Consider the following 19,668-nt stretch of genomic DNA (forward strand, 5'->3'; position numbering starts at 1 on the left):
GTCCTTACCATTTACTTTGTTATTTTGGTCATGATATGTTATTTCCTTACGTTATTTCAAATTCATGTGCGTAAAATGGCTATTTAATTTCCATTCCTATGGAAATTATTATTTGTTCAAGATAATCCTATATATTACATAAGGAATTATTTCAAAAGGAAACTAAGTGTATTACATGCATATTTTCATATTGGGTTGTCCATGTGATATGGTCGTGACGAAGGTATTTATGAAACTAACATGCCTCATAAAGAAGGTTGAGAAAAATGTTATGTATTGCACCAAAGTGGTTGTGTTTGTTGAGTTAACAATCATTGTTTAGAGAAAGTCGAAGCTAAAAAAAATAATAATAATGTTCACACCATTCTTAGTGGAAAGTGGAAGAAATTTCTACCAAAGTCTAGTCAATTTATTAGATGTTAGGAATAGTAACACCTACTTTAGCTTTACCACCACAAGGGCTTCACTCAGTGGAGCTCTGACCTATCATGTGCATTCGTGTCATATTAAACAATACCCTTAATTTGACTACATATTGGAAACTACCCTTGAAAATCACATTATTTAACCCCCTACAAATATGAACTCAATACACCTTTCGAATTTAAAAACCCCCTACTTCCACGAGATATTGTAGGTATCCATTTTTTCATTAACATTTTTTATACCCCTTTATATTTTTTCATTATGTTTGAGCTCCATTTTGTATACCTACCAATATAAAAACCTTTTTCCCCCTATATATCCTCCAATACATTATGCCATTTTTTCCTCAATATATATCCCCCAATATGAACCCACGTGGTATTGTATTTCTCCCCTGGTGAAGCCCCCTTTCTTACAACAAAACTAAATAAGGCCACAATGTATCTATATTCATTCTATGAACAAATCTTTTAGTGGAATATTTGAGAAATCATGTTTTAGGGGTGATAAACACATGGTTGAAATTGCATTAAGTTGTGCATTACATTTCCACCAAAAGGCTACCAATACAATGTTAAAATACCTAGAGGAGACAATGTTAAGTTTAAAACAAACAAAAAAAACTAGTTATTCAAGATGGATGGAATGAGAAGTTATGATGATCCATCTAGAGTGTTGGTATTTATTATTGTGACAAGATCCAAAGGATGTCAATTATTGTAACCATCGATGCAAATGATTGATGATCGATGCAAATGATTTATGGAATGTAAATGACAATGGAAACCATGTAAAACCCAAAATTAAAATATTAAGAAAGAGAATTCACAAACTCTTACAATCATGTAAGTTCATGAATATTATTTTCATAACTGTTCACATATTTGTCTCAAATTATAATCCACTTCAAAATCATTAAAATGGATATTCTTTAACAATATTAAAATTTCTTTGCTTAGTTTTTAATTATGATTCATTGAGTCTCTAAATGTGCTATCATAATATTACAAGTCCATGGATAGGATTTCTCACTTTTCAGTGTTCAATTGTGCTTCACTCCTCAGTATCTAGTTGTGTTTTGCATATAGTTTTTACTTATTAGAGCTTAAGAAAACACTCAAGACCTTAAACTAGTGGTCATTTAGAAAGTGTTAATCTAATATGCAAATGTGTAAATAGATACAGTTGTGATACTCTCATTTGAACTAGCTCTACTTTTCAAGATTTCTATATCGAGGAGTTAGCATAATATTTTACATATATAATAATTCTCAAACAATTGTTGTGTCATTTGGTGAATGGAGGTTGCAAGAAGAAAACATTTAGGTCCAAAATACATGAGGTCTTTGAATATAAGAACTGAATGACCTAGCCATAAAAAAGAAAATCCCCATCACATAACATAAATTCTCTATAATACCATACAACGTACTCATAAGATCCAATGGGACAAGTACATCCCAGGATTTTCTACCTGGGAGGATGCAGAGACTATACATTGCAACTACCCCTCACTTTTTGACCATTTGTGATGTTCATTTTGACCTAGATAGCTACCTATCTGAGGCCCTAGTTGTATTTTCATGTTGTTTCATTTATGAATGCTATGTAATATTGATAAATTTTAGTTGGACTTATGAACTTACTTATATAAAACACTTGATGGATTATGTTTTGTTGATTTAAATATTTGATGTATGACTATTTTGATGTATGATTTAACTAATTTATGGCTTACTTGGTTATGATTTATCTAGTGAATGACTTATTGAAGTTATGATTTATCTGATGTAAGATTTACTTCCAGCATGTTAATGTTTATTGAAAAAAAAATATTGGTACATGGATACAAAAATTAATGACATGATGATTATGATCAATCATCTATATATATATATATATATATATATATATATATATATATATATATATATATATATATATATATATATATATATATATGTTGTTATATGCATGGATGAGAACTAACCTGCAGATTGGAAAGGACTATGTGATAGCCAAGATCCATGCTATTGATTGGGGGATGTTGAGACATCCAATGAGGAATGGTATGATGTACATTGTTCTTATACATTTTGTATCCACTTGATATGCACTATTATGACATGGGTAAGGTGAAAATGGTAGGTGACATGACTGTTTGACTAGATTATTCGATGACAAGTATCTAACCAACATTGTAGTGTGGTCTATATTAGGGTGTTGACCATAGTTTTTAGGAGGGTTGGAGGCATTTCCAACCATGTAATGCCCAAGCCTAGAATCATGGGAGGATAGTGATGGACACGCTCCCCAGATGTGTGATGACAATTTCTAGTTGACTGTTGGGGAATTTAGGTCGATATAGTCGACGCTTCTTCCATATTGGTTTTATTAGTGGTTAGATCAGTATACTCGATGCCATAGTATATTGTAGCAGAAGATGGATAGGATGGGAGTGGAAGTAGGTTAGGGAGGATAAGAGGCTATATGTCAGTTGGAGACTCTTGATGGGAAGTGGTATCATTTCTTGACTTACTTAATTTTACTATTATATCTCTTTATATTTGTTATGTATCACTCTCAAACTTCCTTCAAAATCCTTGTGTCATTTTCATTCTAACTTCAGGACAGTTTCTGAAGGAGGGGTGTATGTAATGGCCTACTTGGTCATATCATGCTAATTTTGATCAATGTTTAATTAACCTTACAATATTGACTTATAATTATTAAGTAATATTGGTATATGCCTACACTTGTGAATCTGTAATTTTATTTTACTAATATGACTTTTATTATTGTTATTATTCAATACCCACTGTGCATTCTCAAGTTTACTTTTCGATAATATATGGTCTTCTCCAATTTATTTCTAAATTAAATACTATATTTCTCTTCCCAAAATGCCTTCTCAAATCTACTTTTGGATAATATATGGTCTTCTCTAGTTTATTTCTAAATAAAATATCCATATTTATATTTCCAATGTGTCTTCTCAAATGTAATTTTTGATAAGATATGGTAAGAAAAGTCAAGGATATTAAATTAAAAGGATGAGGGGGTAGTCATGGTATTAATTGTAAGTGGTTGATATGGATGAGAGGAAGAGACATAAAGGGAAGGAGGATGAGGGGAGAAAGGGGAGATCCTTGGTCCTTGTTTTTGAATTGGAGGATTTTTATTTTGGGAGGAATGTGGAGAAGGAGAAGGAGAAGGGACAAAATGGAGAGAAAAATGAGAGAACTCAAACTTGGATCTATTTGAAAGTGTTGCTTTTAACTTGGACACACTACAATTGGTTGGACTTGGGCTTGTAGGACTAAGGAACTTGTGGAGGTTTCCTAGGCTAGGAAATAATTCCTAGTTGGATGGGAGGTAAATTCAGTCAGGTAGTCAGGAGGAACATCCCAACAGAGTCAAGAGCATCCCAACCAAACCACTAGAATAGGTATTCTTCCATTTGTTTTATTTATGTAAATTGTTGTAAAAGAAATTTCTTACATGTTTCATATGTTGTTGATCAAATTTTGCTTGTATGTTTTTATCAAGTAAATGTAAAGTTATAAACATGCTATTTTACTTCTTATTGTGATTAAATTAAATAAATTTAGTTTTAGTTAGAGGACCCTAGGTTGGATCCTCACAGATCATGATAACACATTGTAGATATATTCATAACTTATTTATAAATATATTTCAAATTATTTTTTAAAAACAATATAACAAATTAAAGAGTTTATTAAACTTATTCTAAATCAAATTAACAAAAATTGTAATAAATTAAAGAGTGTTTAATACAACAATTTTAATGAGATAGACAATTATTAATATTTTATTTACAAACAAATTTCAAATAAATTGAAGGAGATTTAGTGTGGCAATTTTAACCACATGTATAATTATAAGTATTAAATTCGATATCTATATATATATATATATATATATATATATATATATATATATATATATATATATATATATATGTATATTGTCATTTTAATAACTAATAAACACAAGCTATAAAATTAAGATTCTAATAAAATATTTATATTATATATAATTAAATAAAAATAATCAAATAACCTTAAATACGACAAATACTAATTATTTAGAAAATATAAAAACTAAATATCATATTTTTCTTATTAGAAATACGTAATTGAAATTTTCATATATTTTTTTACATTACAATTATTATAAAATATTAAAGTAACTTATAAACCATTAAAATGAAATATTAAAACAATTTATAATTCATTCAATTTCATCAATAGAATTATATTGGTTCATTTTTGAAATATAAATACTATATTATTTATAACTAAATAAAAATCCTAAAATTAAATAATATTAATTAAAATTAAATTATTAAACAATTATTATCTTAAAAATATATAAAATTAATATCATATTTATCCTAATATAATTTCTTATTAATTATTATTTAAATAAAATTGAAAAAAAAATATCATATTTATCTTAACATAATTACTTATTAAAAATGTAATTAGAATTTTTCATATGTTTATTTATATTTCATTTATAATAACATATTAAAATAATCTATAAACCATTCAACTTAATGAATAGATAAATAATTTCTTATTAATTATTATTTAAAAAACATAGAAAATAAATATCATATTTATCTTAATATAATTACTTATTAAAAATGTAGTTGAAATGTTTCATATGTTTATTTATATTTCATTTATAATAACATATTAAAATCATTTATAAACCATTCAACTTAATCAATAGAATGATATTGATAACCAAACATATAGTAATTATGATTTTTTTTAATTGTGTGAGGTGATAAGTGTTAAAGGCTCCACCATCACACTTAATTAAGTGTTAAAGGAGCCACCACACTCAACATTCAAACAACTTTAGGCATTTATGGTTTCAAGTGGGATGTGTTAATGCTTTAACTAGATGGTTTGAAGTTAATGTTGCTCATATGAAGGCATGCCCAAATGGCAATGGTCATTACTCCTGCCCCATCATTTCCAATGCAAGGCTAACTCTCGACATTCATTTCCCTTTGACTCCATCATAATCTATTTCTATTTTATTTTGGGAAGATGAGGAATCGATTGTTTCTTTCCTCCTCGTAGTTGTTTCCTTCTTTGCTTTCTTTGTTTCTCAACCTTTTTCATGAGCTTTCTCCACCTCACTTCTACACAGGTGAGAGGAAACATTTTCTATGGCAGTTGGTTCTCTATGAATTTCCTTATTTGCAAGACTTTATGTATTGGATGGATAGATTGTGGTGCTCTATGAATTTGATATGGTGAGGCAAAGAGCTCGAGTTCACTGTGGAAGTAGAAGTGTGGCAAGGGGTAAGGGATCTTACACTCATTTAAGGGTTGAATCCTTAGCTCAAACTTTCACAAAACAAATTCTTCGTGGTGACAATGTGCAAAAAAGAAAAAGTAATGACATTGCCACCACATGAATCTTCTTTACATATCACCAAAATTTTTATTGAAATATATTATAATGCATAAAACCACTCACAAAATGTATTAGCCCCAATTTTCCTTTAAAATGTAATTATTTTTACATCATCAAAATCGTTGATATCAAAATAGATTTCTCATTTGTGAAACCATTTACTAAGTATCTTAACATCAATCTCCCTTTTGAATATGGAATATTATGATTGATATTTACATTAGAGGAATTTTGATATGTATCATAATTGATATTCTAAATAGATGCGATAGGAATAATTTGAAAATATACATATCTTTATTTTATTTTTTTATATATTTCGTTCATAATGAACTACACAAAATTTACATAAATTAAAAGCAGAAGTTTCAAAATATGTCTAAATAGAAATTCAAATTCCCTCTCTAGATCAATCATAAAGAACCTGCCAAAACTTAGTAGTAAAAGAAGTTGGATCAAGTTTCGATTTTGTTAGGTGTCTAAATAGAGATTCAAGTTCCCTCTTAGGTCAATCAAATCATAAAGAACTTATCGAACTACAGATGACAAGTGAAGTTGGTGAAATAAAATCTTTGTACTTTGACGCAAATTAATAAGATTTGAATTAGGATTCAGATCCTCACTGTGTATTGTCTATTGTCCAACGTCACAGACACTACTTGAAACCATAGGTATCAAATTTATAAAACCTATCATATGTTTCATATTCGAGTGGAAAAATGAATTCAATGTTCTGAGGGTTAACTCGTAAATTGCAAAACAACGATAGAATAAAGTATCTTAATAAACTTACATATAAACGCATGAACATATCAATTAGTAAACAATGAACAACCACACTAAAGGAATAAAAATTATAAGGTCACAAATTGCTCAATTGTACAAATTGTTGATGTTACAAAATATAACGCTATGAAATTGATGAGGATTAAAGTTTTGTGAAGAATTGTTGTGACTCTAGTTGTCAAAGTAGTATACAAAGTTTTGTTGTGATTCTAGTTGTCAAAGTAGTATACAAAGTTCTGTTTCACAAGGAATAGGGTTTAAATGTAATTATTAGATAATATACTAATGTGTATATTATGGGGTCCTGCTTCAAGGGAATCGAAGAGAGTTGAACGAGTGATCAGCAACAACTAGTAACAATATCAAAGAACTTCACTTCTGGTTCTAGACCACTTGAGTTAAACATTAATAGAAATTGTGCCTAACTACTAATATTAAGAAAAATACATAATGATCATTGATCACTTGAATATAGAGTAAGTTAACCAACACGGACTTTGAACTAGTTAAACATGATTACTCACTTGAATACAAATTGACTATCAACTTTGATCACCACGCCAATGAGGGATTGCTAACCTTTTAATAGTGGAATGGAATTTTGTTTATGGTGTCTCAGTTGCATAAAATGTTGTTGTGATGAAAAGTTGACAGCGATCATATGTTTTTGGACGTCCAATAAGTTGTAAGAGAAACGACGCGCACCAAAAGCAATTGATAAATCATGCAAAGTATGGATTTCACCATCGATCAAGTTCTTCATAAAAAGCCTGCATCAATTCTTTATTTTCAGATCACCTTGCCAACATCATGGATCAATCATTCCATGATAAAGAGAAGTGAGTTATTTCTTCGTATCAATGTTTATTTCACTATGTTGAATAGAATATAATAGAGTCCCTTCATTCAACACAGAGTTCACCCGTATAAAATAAATTTTATGACATGATTTTGTGATTTTGTAACAAGAGTCCCTTCATTCAACACAGAGTTCACCGGTATAAAATAAATTTCATGACATGATTTTGTGATTTTGTAACAATGGACTTCATCCAAGTGATTGAATTTTGTAAATTATATATACATGGCTGAATATGGTAGTAAAGGGTTAATAAAAAATAATTATATATTTTTATTGGGAAATTGTAATTAATTAAATTTAATCACATCTTTTTATTGAAAGATAATGATGAAAAAATCCTTTTATGCTTATAGGTGTATTTGTATTGAATTTATATAGATAAGTGTGTCTATATTGAAACGAGAGTATTTAGATTTTAGATTTTTTTTTAACAAATTTTCAAGATTTAATAAAAATGAATATTTTTCATCATAGCATTTTAATGAATTGCTACAAAAAAATTTGTAAGCTACTAGTTCTATTAAGTAGTAAAAAAGAATCATCATTTACAATCATAGTAAACGTGCCTCAATTAGGTCTACCACTTGGGAACCCAAACCATTATTGAATAAAAAGATTTTGGACCCAAAAAAAAACCAATGTTTCTATGTTGTTCCATAAGTGGTGAGAGTTTGTTTTGAGTGGCATGGTATCTAAAACATTAAAACTTACTATGTAAAGCATAAAACAACTCTAGTGCATATGGAAACATGAAACTAGAAGCATAAGAGAATTTTGAGAAGGAGTTGATGATGCCATTGTAGTTGCATGGAGGTCAAGTCAAATTGAAGATGTCTATTGGAGTCATAGGTATGCTTGGAGAGGTAGGCCCCTTGCCTTTGAGGAGAATATTTTCAATGCATCCCAGTTGCATAGCTAGGTCTCTATGCTCCATGGATTGGATGGATTAGTGATGATGCCATTAAGTTGGGGGGAAATCTAATGACATAATTCATGTGTCTCTGCCAACACCTGGCCTAGTAATGCTTTTATATGCCAGTAAAGTTCCACTATGTTGAGATATTGATTTTGTCTTCTGTGAGTGTGACTTGAATCCAAGATCCACTCAGCAATTGATGCAAGGATCTTTTCATAAGTGAACTTGTTACATTCCTCCAGGGCAATTGTGGAAGCTCTGTCTAAATTTAGTTGAACGTGTTTTATTGCGAGGGCTCAAAATCACCTAGCTGGAACCCTTGTAGCTTGGCATCCATTCTTGTGGCACATTGAGTGGATGTGGGTAAGCAATATGTTTGACGTGGATGCTTGTTGAGGTTTGAAACTCTGAAAGGTTAAAGAGACAACAACTTACATCAAAAGAGGGCAAGGATTGGTGACACAGAACCCAGACAAAGAGAAGACAACAGGTGACATAAGGATGTGCAACCAAGGTGAAAAGTAGGGTGTAATGCTTATATGAGTGGTGGAGTAGGGGAGATAATTCATGGAGTTCCATGGTCTTATGCATAGTGAGGGCGAGGGAGGCATAAAAATGTGGTGGCTCCTAGGGCATACAGAGAACTAAGCAACATCAAATTGATTGAGAAGCCAATTGCTAAGTGGAACACAATGGAATGGTACCTTAAACTAGACCTCGTATAGCCAACTAAAACCAAGATTTCTACTATTGGTGCGATGAAGTTACCCCTATATAAATTGATTGTTGTAGGTCATCGTGTGTGCAGCCAGGTTGTGAGTTGAGTCTTGCTACCCAAGCATCAATATTTCTTTCTTGGAAATGAGTTGGGTGAAACTCTGTTGACTAAATGTGAATTCTCCTCTTGGAGTAGACATAGAGCTTAGAGGAGCTATGAAAGAGGTCACACAAACTGGGAGAGGAGGGGCTTGGTCATGAGGCTCAGGTCCAACCCCCAAGACTAGGAGGGAAATAAAGAGGCGACAAATTGTAGAGTGAATTCGTGTCAACAAGAGAAACGAAAAACCAAAGCATAAACTTGAAAATGGGGAGAAAACCACCTAATGATACAAGTCGTCATTAATTATACATACAAGGGTGGTAAGCTTACGAAGAAGTGAGTTGGCTACACGAATAAGAAAATGAAATAGGGTGGTATAATCCTTGAACTCTTCTATCATATGTGCCCAATCTAAAGAATATAATATTATGATTTAATTTACTAAATTGCTTTCATTTTATAAATAAAAATTTATGATTCTGACCCATAATTTCCAATCCTAAAATTTAAATTTAAATTCTTTCCAATTTTATTGTGTGCCACATTGATTTACGTTAATTGAATTTGAAGATGTCCTTGCTAGGTTTCCTCAATCAAAGAAAGAAACATAATCCGTTCCGCTCACACTGCTACGGTATTAATTCGACTCAGGATGAGTAGATGGATGAATAATTTATTCATCGACCCTGCCATCACCACTTCTTCGTTTTTTTCTCATTTCATGCGAACATGTTTTTTGTCAAAATGTTTGACGTCGCTCTTGTTTTTCGGATTTTAGAAATCAATAAGGAAAGATTCAGCGATTTCGTTGCCATACTGGTCATTCCAAAAGTGTTTTATTCAGCCTTGGCCATCGGAATCCCACGTAATTAAATCAGCATTTAAATCCTTCTGCTTACGAATCATTCCGCTCGCAATGGATTTCGATCGTTCCATCACCGAAGTGATTGATCTGAACTGCTCGATCATTTCGCTGACACTATCTTACCAGCGGAATATTGCTTGGCTTTTTTTCCTCTGTAAATCAGAAACTTGCCTGAGCCCGATTCAGTTTACCACTAATACGTCACAAGCTACATTGAAGATCTCTGAACATAAATTCTTACCAGCTCAGTTAATGTTGTCTTCAACTTAACCCAACTGATCCAATTTCCTTTGCAGTGCAACCAATTCATCACATAGCCAAGCCGATCGCCAGATAATTCGTGTAATATTGTTGTTGTGCTCTAAATGTTATATGCACTTCAATTCTTATCAAAGAACAACTTGCAGGTATTTAGTATAAGTATATACCAATAGCGTCCTCTAGTTATGTGCATGAAATTTTTTAGAATAAGGATTTAGCAATAGAAAAATCAAAATGATAGTTATCTGAATAAAAGTTTAACAGGAGGAGTGGCTGTCCAGGAGTGATTTACAACCATCCACGATCCCGTTAGGCCAATGCCACCTTCCTTCTAGCTGGGCCATGATTTGGCAACAATAAAATCTGAGAATTTGTCACATGAGCGTATCTGAACATTGCAGAATTTGTCACATGAGCTTATCTGAACATTGCAGAATTTGTCACATGAGTTTTTCTGAACATTGCAGATCCTGAAATATTCAAGAAATTTGATGGACATGTGCGTTTGATATCGCTCATGTTTGTCATATTTCCAGGATCACGATCTGATGGGCCTCTCTCTCTCCAAAAATAATGCCAAAAAATTTATGAAAATATTATGAATATGTGTTTAACTTCGCTTATGTTCATCAAATTAATCTGATGGGCCTCTCAAACTCCAAAAGTAGTGCCAAATTATTCAAATTAATAGCCTATTCCATCACCCTCTAATTAGACTCTCAGATGAAAATCGTTACCCATCAGCCTCCTCTCAGAAATCCCAATATATTGCCACATGATCCAAGCTAGACTAACAAAGAGTATCTATCCAACGACCGAAAATCCCTCGCAAGTGCATAGTGGTGCAGATTCAAGCAGCACCGATTGCCATCCCTCACTCTAGAACACAATCTCAAGTCCACCAGTTGTATACAACGCCTTCGCAAATAGGCTACAATTATGGCATAGAATTCGCAGGGTGAGCTACAATTCAGATATGGGTGCGCTATGAAATAATTCCCTACAAACACTAATCAATCTGAATAATGTGTAGTCTTCACCTGAATTTATACATTTCATAGATAAGTATACATTTTTCAAATTTGTCATGCAAGAAACAATGTGACACATAACTGGTTTCTCTATCTGTTCTCGTAGAATAGCTCTCTCCTGACTTTTGTGTTAACTATTTCTTTTTTTCAATTAACTTGCCTTGGCTTTCACCAATAATTATATGAATCACTCGACTTAGTTCATTTTTTATAATTAACTTGCTTGGGCTTCCACCAAGAATTTTACAAAAGTCACTTGACTTAGTTCATTTTTAATTGACTTGCCTTGGCTTTCACTGAGAATTTTATAAAAATCGCTTGATCTGGTTCATTATTTTTATTAATTAACTTGACTTGGCTTCCACCAAGAATTTTAGAAAAGTCACTGGACTCGGTTCATATATATAGATTGAAAGTTGCATTCTCACGAAGTCCACATCAATCTGGACGAATCCAAAATTATCTGTTTAGACCTCAATCCACAAATACAACAAATCTATTTGTTTTATGTTGAAATCATGAAACCATGTTTTATTATTAAATCATAAAGTTGAACTATCTGTCCAATTTTTCTGCTGATGGATATACATGTTAGAGAGATTATACTCTAGGTAGTCCAGGCCGATCTGTTTTATTTCACTCTAATCACCATTCCAAAATAATGTCTTGCTTCTTTTACAATGACAGGAGACAATTTAAGTCAATATCTGAGAGTAGAGTAGCATGTCCGCTTCACTCTTGATGAGAGTAAGATACAATGCATTCAAGTTTTTATTGAAGTGAGCTTCTCCAACATAAGTTTTTGTTGGTGAATTTCTCTAACATCATTGCAATGGTTCGTTACAACTCTTTGAATTTAGCCTTAAGAACTTGATGATGAAAACTGACTTGACTGAAATAATAATTATTCAGTGGGGTGCTGAATATCCTAAAGAATTGTTGGTGAATTTCTCTAACATCATTGCAATGGTTCGTTACAACTCTTTGAATTTAGCCTTAAGAACTTGATGATGAAAACTGACTTGACTGAAAAAATAATTATTCAGTGGGTTGCTGAATATCCTAAAGAAAGCAGATACACTTATGCTAGAAAGCAGAAGATTACGGTAAGAAATGCTTCCATGATTTGTCTTTGCATTTCGTGTATTTCTAATTGTGAGGCACTCACCCAAAATCTTCCTTATCAGATCTACAGAATGAAAATCCAGTATGTCTACTTTGGTGTCTTAGAGAGCAGACATTCAGTGATTTCCTTATCAATATCCTGAAAAGGATAGATTTTCTTGCTATAAACCCTAGCCTTTGGGCTGTTATTTGACTCGTCTTTAGTAGAATTTAGCAAAGTTCCAGTCTGACTTATGAGACTCCACGGACAAAAGCCTTTGTAGGTATCGTTCTTCAAAGGGCTAATATTTTCTGGATAGCTGTTTTTCTGTTGTTTTTCATCATACTGCTTTTGATTACCAACTGTCCTTTCAAAAGGACCCCAATTTGACATGTTACTTTCTTGAAGTAGATTCCATTCAGGATTTGAATAATGACCAACGGGACATTTCTCTGTTTGCAAACTGTTCATTGCATCTGACATTGAGGTACAACTCTCTGAAAGTTGCTCAGCAGAAAAGAACTGGTCCGAAAAGCTAGTGTTTGGAGAAAATTCTGGGCTCATGGAAAGGCTTGTTGAGAGGACTGCATGATCATCCCCATAGCTCTTATGGCTTTCGTAGGTAGTGCTAACTTCTTTCTCAGTTGCTATTCCTGTCTTCCCTTCTGTTTCATTCCAAGAAGGATTCAAGCTTCCAAAAGTGACAGAAGAGGATGATCTTGAGGATCCACTTCCAAAAGAGCCAGAGGACGAATCCTTAGAAGAAAAGCTTCCCAATCTAATTTCACGTGAAATTTTCCGACAACGATTGCGTTCTTCTATTAGAAGCTCCTCGTTATTGAAAAGTTCCAAGATCTTCACCGCTTTTCTTCGTATACACAGGCCCGAGTCCACCCTGCCAAGCTTTCACATAAGTAACAAGTATAGGATACATGAATAAGATGAACAAACGTTTTCTAATTTGACATGAAGCATCTTATAAAACCGAAAATCCTAGAAATAAAACAGTCCAGGAATTATAGCATTCAGTAAATACATTAGTGAAGCATGAGATGTTTGAAAAGTTCCATAGTTCTGGCTTAAAACACAACTATTTGGAGGAAAGAAAGGAATGAGTCCAGTCATATTGACCATGAAAATAGAATTCTATCATTCTCATATCTCCATCATATGCAATCATTGCTGCTAATCATTTGTTATTTGAAACATTTATGTTTTAAACCATTAGATGCAACTTCTGGCTCAAACTATTTAGGTAATGATCTAAAATACCATCTGTATGATTCGATAAGCATATGCCATACAGTTGAATAGAAACATACAATAAAACGAAAAAAAAAAAAAAAATATCCCCAAGAATAATAGTTGCAGGAACACCGAGAAGTCAAAATATTGAAAACATAAACAATATTTTTTTTAATAGTTTTAGCCCTCTGCCCAGCAATGATCATGCTTCTAGGGATAACAATATATCACATGATACAGATACAGAATTGCTGTAAAATTTGACAAGCACATTTGGCATGTTTTGCTGATTGAATGACTGCTTAGGCCTGGTGTGCTTTTATTTATTGATAGTATCCACGAGGGAATGTAGCTAAAGGATTGTGAAGTAGTCGTATAGTGGTACTCGAAATTGACCGATACCATACCTCCAACATAATTTCACCAAATAGCACAGGAAGAACCTTAGAACTAGTTATATGGAAAGACTGAGGAGGCGGACTCAATTAGCCTGGACAGAATAGATATATTTATCTGCAAATCTTTAACCAAGGCTTGAAATTTAGGGCTGTAAAAATATAAATAAAGGGAGTGCAATATTAGATTTCCCACTTCTGAGTTGACAGCACGGTGACACATTTCCATCGTGTACTTTCTCTATAAAGAGAGGCTCTTGCAAATAGACGTATTGAAATTTTAAAGTACTGTTGGTACCAATTAAAATTGCTTTCTTCCCTATCACCTACTAAACATGCCAAATAGCCACGCATTGTTAACAGTCTTGATTTTTGAATGTGGCTGATAGCAGAGTAGTTGAATAAAAAAAATAATTCTGAGAACAGCCTAGTGCGTATGAAGCAACAAGTTCCATAACATAGCATCCTATGGATAAATGTGGTATTAGAATTTCAGTAGCATAACCAATAATTGGCATAATTAGAAAGGAAAAATCACAAAGACAACCACGAAAATATCACAAGCATTGCATTTTGGGTGCTTGCTTTCTATCATCTAAAACTTCTTTCGGGGAAACTTTGTGAAAAAAATGTCAGACTTCTATACATCTTTAGGTACAATCTGTCTCCTACTTTAAGGAAATTAAAAAGCAAGATAAGGCCATGGGAAGCAAACTAAGGAGCAGATGAGACTCGGCATAACGAAGTATACTTTCTTTTAGATAGGGTATAGATTGGTTATACTCTTTTTTTGCAAGAAAGAAATTAGCCAAGGAGTTTCGCACTTGGAGAGACTAGTGGGTAAAATAAGCAGGTAAATAGTTGAACTGGAGAACCCTAACACATGCTTAATGACTGTAGCCTTTTGACAAGTAATCCTTTCAGAACTTTGCGAGGGCATTTCAAATTTCAGGTTGTGCGACGTGAGCTTGGATGCTCAAGGATCAATTTGAATGGATTTGAAATGGGTTCTTGTGAGAAACATCATATAGATTACAAGACTAAAGGGCTCTATGATAAATCCGACCAAATCCTCCGATTGCACATTGATTTAGCCAATAAAAGGGCTATTCAAGGATCTTCAAACTAGGTAGACTAGGAGGTGTTAAGATATTTGTGAGCTAGTTGTCTTCATTGGATTTTTTGGAAGTTTTTTTATGGATTTTTCAGGTCTAATTTCTCTAAAATCTTGCTGGAATTCATTGAAATTACAAACTTGATGGGTAAATCCTGCACAATAGAAGTGCCTTAGGGATTTTCAGAGTGTTAAAGCCATATATATAATCAAAAAAACTAGTTTAAATAACACTAATCAAGATTTCACCTCAAATTTTTTCACCACCAGAAACTCCAAAAAACATCACTAAAAACAACTCCATGGATAATTCTCAGCTCACTTATCGTGTGAAGTCTCACTGGATAAGTGAGACTAGGGTGGTTAAATTGACATCCTTCTTTCATTTCGGGATATAAAAGCATTACGAGTAGAGTTACCAGCCTAGATTTCAGGCACAAATTGCATTTTCCATAAGAATTAGACTATGTTGAGAAAGGGGCCAGGACGGATATGTTTGCACTACTTGCCTTTGCCTATGTAGGAGGTAGACTGTATAATCGCAGACTGACCCAATTATGCTAACTTACGTGCAATTTGTTGTTAAGTAATGTAATAGAAGTTGCATTTCCCGAAAGAAAAAAAAAAAAAAACATGGTTATGTCACATTCACAAAACAAAATCCTCAAAGCACCAGTAGTTGTACAACTGTTAGGCACTGAGGATTTTTATGATAAGACGAAATGTAGACAAGTGAAATGACAGAATTTAGATCTGAGAAAACAAATTTATTTCTTGGTTACCAGAGAAAAAAGTTGTACAGCTGCGCTTGAAAGCTCCTAGCTAAGCCAAACAAGTCGAGCAATCACGACTTCGTACGCGTACATGAATACATGTAGTTCTGCACATCTGCATGATATAGTTATTCCTACTTTTCTTTACTACAGAGATAATCAGTTTCTTCCCGTGGCTAGCACTCAAAAATCTCTTAAAAGAATTTTGATTGCTTAGCTCCATTTGACTATTGATGAAACTATGCAATCCTGTGGCTAGGACTCAAAAATCTATTAAAAGAATTTTGATTTCTTGGCTCCATTTGACCATTGATGAAACTATGGAAGTTGTTCCGTAATTCCGAATGACTTCGGAGTTTGGTCCTCAATTTGCAAAATTGGGAGTCATGGTTCCTCTAAAATAATACTAATTTAGAAGACGCAGGCTACAAATTTATATAGATGATAGCCTTAATTTAGAAGAAGCAAGCTGCAGATTTCTATAGATGGCCTTAAGTTCGTAGGAAGAAATTTTATCATGTAGATAAAGTTGAGAAGTAAAAAATTCAAGGAACATGCTCATTAATTATCTCCCATAATATGCACATGGGAAATGATTTGGTTCAGGGAAATTGGGAAATAATCAAACGAGTCAATGCAGGATTGGTAGGGTCTGCACTTTCTTCAAGGTAGATAGAGGTAGACTAACAATCTTTTGACATTCATTGTCATTATTGAGTTAATCAAAACAACTTTCGAAGTGAGAGTGATGATAGAAGATCATGATGACAGAACTTTAATAACCAATTGGTACAGACCTTCCACGCTATAATGGAAATGTGGGTGCTCAATAATTATGGAATTAAATTTAAACCCTAATGCTCTGAGGAGCGAATAACCACTAAAGTTTAAAGCACCAGCAAACAATTTTCTTGTTAATGATTCGGTGGAAACAACCCAGAACTTGAGACAAAATGTAAGTTAACTTCACTCAATAGACTTAACAGTCACTCAAAGTGGATTTAAAATATATAAGAAACATGGAATCTGAACTTCCTTCTGAGATTATAAAGTCGAATTATTACCCCTGTCACCATGCTCCCTAATTTAACATTGGTTATCCTAACCTTCGATTTATATCTTCTAGGAAGACGTGTCCAGCTGGAAACCAGATTCTTCCATACAAATTATTTAAGTTCAAAAAATCTTGGCTTGGAGATCAATAATCAGCAACAGAAATTCAAAGTGAAAGAACATGTTACATACCCTCTGTCATCAACATATTGAAAATGACGTGTCCAGCTGGAAACCAGATTCTTCCATACAGACAAATTATTTAAGTTCAAAAAATCTTGGCTCGGAGATCAATAATCAGCAACAGAAATTCAAAGTGAAAGAACATGTTACATACCCTCTGTCATCAACATATTGAAAATTCTCTAGCTGCTGTAAAAACCCTTTCTCACATCGAAATTCATCAGCAACACTTTTTGGACCATGTGTAAGGAGGTATTCCAATAGCACCAAGGTTTTGAAAGACACTCTCCATCGTTTTTTCTCAAAAGCTGACAACCTGTCAAATTTTAAATCATTCATATATGGCCATAGTTCAGTATAACATCCTACGATCATTTATCCAATAAACGATCCTTTTGTTAACGAACCTCTTGTGCAGGACCTCCACAATTCTCCAATAGTCATCCACTTCAAAGGCAGCCTGAGATATCAGAGCCATTGTACGCGTCTCTGGCCCCCATGGGTCATTGTTGGTGGCTTCCTCTGTCAACCTGCAAATTAAAGACATAAAAGCCATTTTTGGTCAGTGTGAACAAAACTATTCTCATACTCAAATCTTTTACAATTTTTTATTTCCATTTTAAATTTTATTCAGAATAAACAACACATGTTAAGTGCAAGGATAGGAGATTTTACAGTTATACAAACTCTACCAGGGCACAGAGAAGGTGGGGAGATTTTATAGGTATACAAAAACTTCCAAAGCACGGTCATTGGTGTATTTGTTAGAAAAATTAAGGGAGACATTTTAGAAAATTATTATTTAGATTTTTTTTTGTACTATGTTAAAGTCCGGTTAAATTGATGGTTTTAATTAGATTTCAAAGCTGTAGTCTAATTAGATTGTTTTCTGCATTGAAAATGATGAAAATTTTGGTAATATTTTAATAAAATCCACCAGAGAGTCTTGTAAATCTAGATTACAGTTGTCAATTTTCAAGATTTTGAGTGCATTAGAAGTTTTTGATAGTGCTGAATATATTTCTACCATCAAAAACATGATTCTACAAAATTTCTTGAAATTGTTTTTATCCAGATTCCAATCACTTTTCACAGTCTAGACAATTTTGACAGTCTAGACAATTTCTATAAATGTAAACTGATAGTCAATTATAAACTTAAGAGTGAGAAATAACTTGTCAATATCTTTCTTATCACCGTTTCCCTTACTTTGTCTTTCATTAATTTATCTATATCCCACTCTTTTATTGTTCAGCGCATCTATATCCCACTATTTTATTGTTCAGAGCCTATGAGATAACAGGGAGAAGATATATACAATACTATCCAATAGGATTTTTAATATTTTTAGATACAGAAGAAGAGAAGGAAAGCCTAAAAAAATAAAACAAATAAACATACTTAATAACCAATTAACCATTAGATCTTATACACTGAAACTATTAAATACACAAAATGTAATTAGTATTCTCAAAGAATTCAAATACCAGATCACAATTCTAACTCAGGCATTTTACACTTGTCCAATGAGCGATTTGGGTTTAAAGAACACTGCAATTCATTGCATACCAGTCCAAACCATTGAGAAGCATATGCAAGCTAATTCAATTTATGGGCCAGCACAACTATAAAAGGGACAATTTGGGGTTTCAGGTATTTCAGCAAACGAGTCATGCGTTCGAAGACATGGACTTACAGTTGAGCTTCAGTCACGTCGGTTAGTAGGAGTCGAACTGATTTGAGCTTCTCCCGGAGACGCAAGGAAGCTTGCTTCTTCACCACCTGACTAAGATCGACTATGCTACCCATTTTGATTGTGGCAGAGCAGAGCATCACTTCCTTAACATTAATAATCACTGAAATTTTAATTATGTTGGACTCTGAATCAGTTAACAGTATGGCAACGATCACCACTCTTTCGTTTATACGCAGAATGGGTATCTTGGCCCTTTTAGATGTAATGGGCATCTGCAAGCAATCGTGGGGTATATTAAGAATGTCAAACCGCCCATTATAGTATTTGACATGAGCATGGCACAAAGAATGAAAGTGCACTCCTTTTCAGGACCCACAGACACACTACACTTTCTGTTTCTGTATTTTCACTTTTGTGCATATAGAGAGAAGAAGAAGTAAACATACATAATACAGAGGTATGAATCCCTATAATCAATTGTTGTGTGAACAGCTCCTTAGAAGGCATGACTGTTTGGAAAGCATGGAAAGCAATGGAAAACAGACAAACCAAAGATTGTATGTATGGAATATTTCCTTGCATGTAAATGTGATCCTAATGCATAAAAGTGAGGTGTGTGGTGAAGTAATGTAGCATCTTGAAATGAGTGGTATGGGAGGCAAATATAAAGTTAGCTT

At 33.0% G+C, this 19,668-nt stretch overlaps 1 protein-coding gene across 1 annotated transcript; it reads right to left on the reverse strand.

Annotated features, from left to right (window-relative positions):
- Positions 1-11,983: 11,983 nt before the first annotated feature.
- On the reverse strand, positions 11,984-19,441 carry LOC149251803 (uncharacterized). The gene is made up of 4 exons (XM_089459572.1): positions 18,992-19,441; positions 17,703-17,825; positions 17,450-17,611; positions 11,984-13,427 (listed from the first exon to the last, which is right to left on the reverse strand). Exons 1-4 carry the CDS (start codon positions 19,261-19,263, stop codon positions 12,641-12,643), a joined length of 1,344 nt encoding a protein of 447 aa, XP_089315698.1. The 5' UTR covers positions 19,264-19,441; the 3' UTR covers positions 11,984-12,640.
- Positions 19,442-19,668: the final 227 nt, after the last annotated feature.

Source organism: Pinus tabuliformis, chromosome 7 (assembly GCF_031772625.1).
Source record: "Pinus tabuliformis cultivar Carrire ecotype Pingquan chromosome 7, CPIR1, whole genome shotgun sequence".
In the NCBI taxonomy this organism is placed as follows: Eukaryota; Viridiplantae; Streptophyta; class Pinopsida; order Pinales; family Pinaceae; genus Pinus; species Pinus tabuliformis.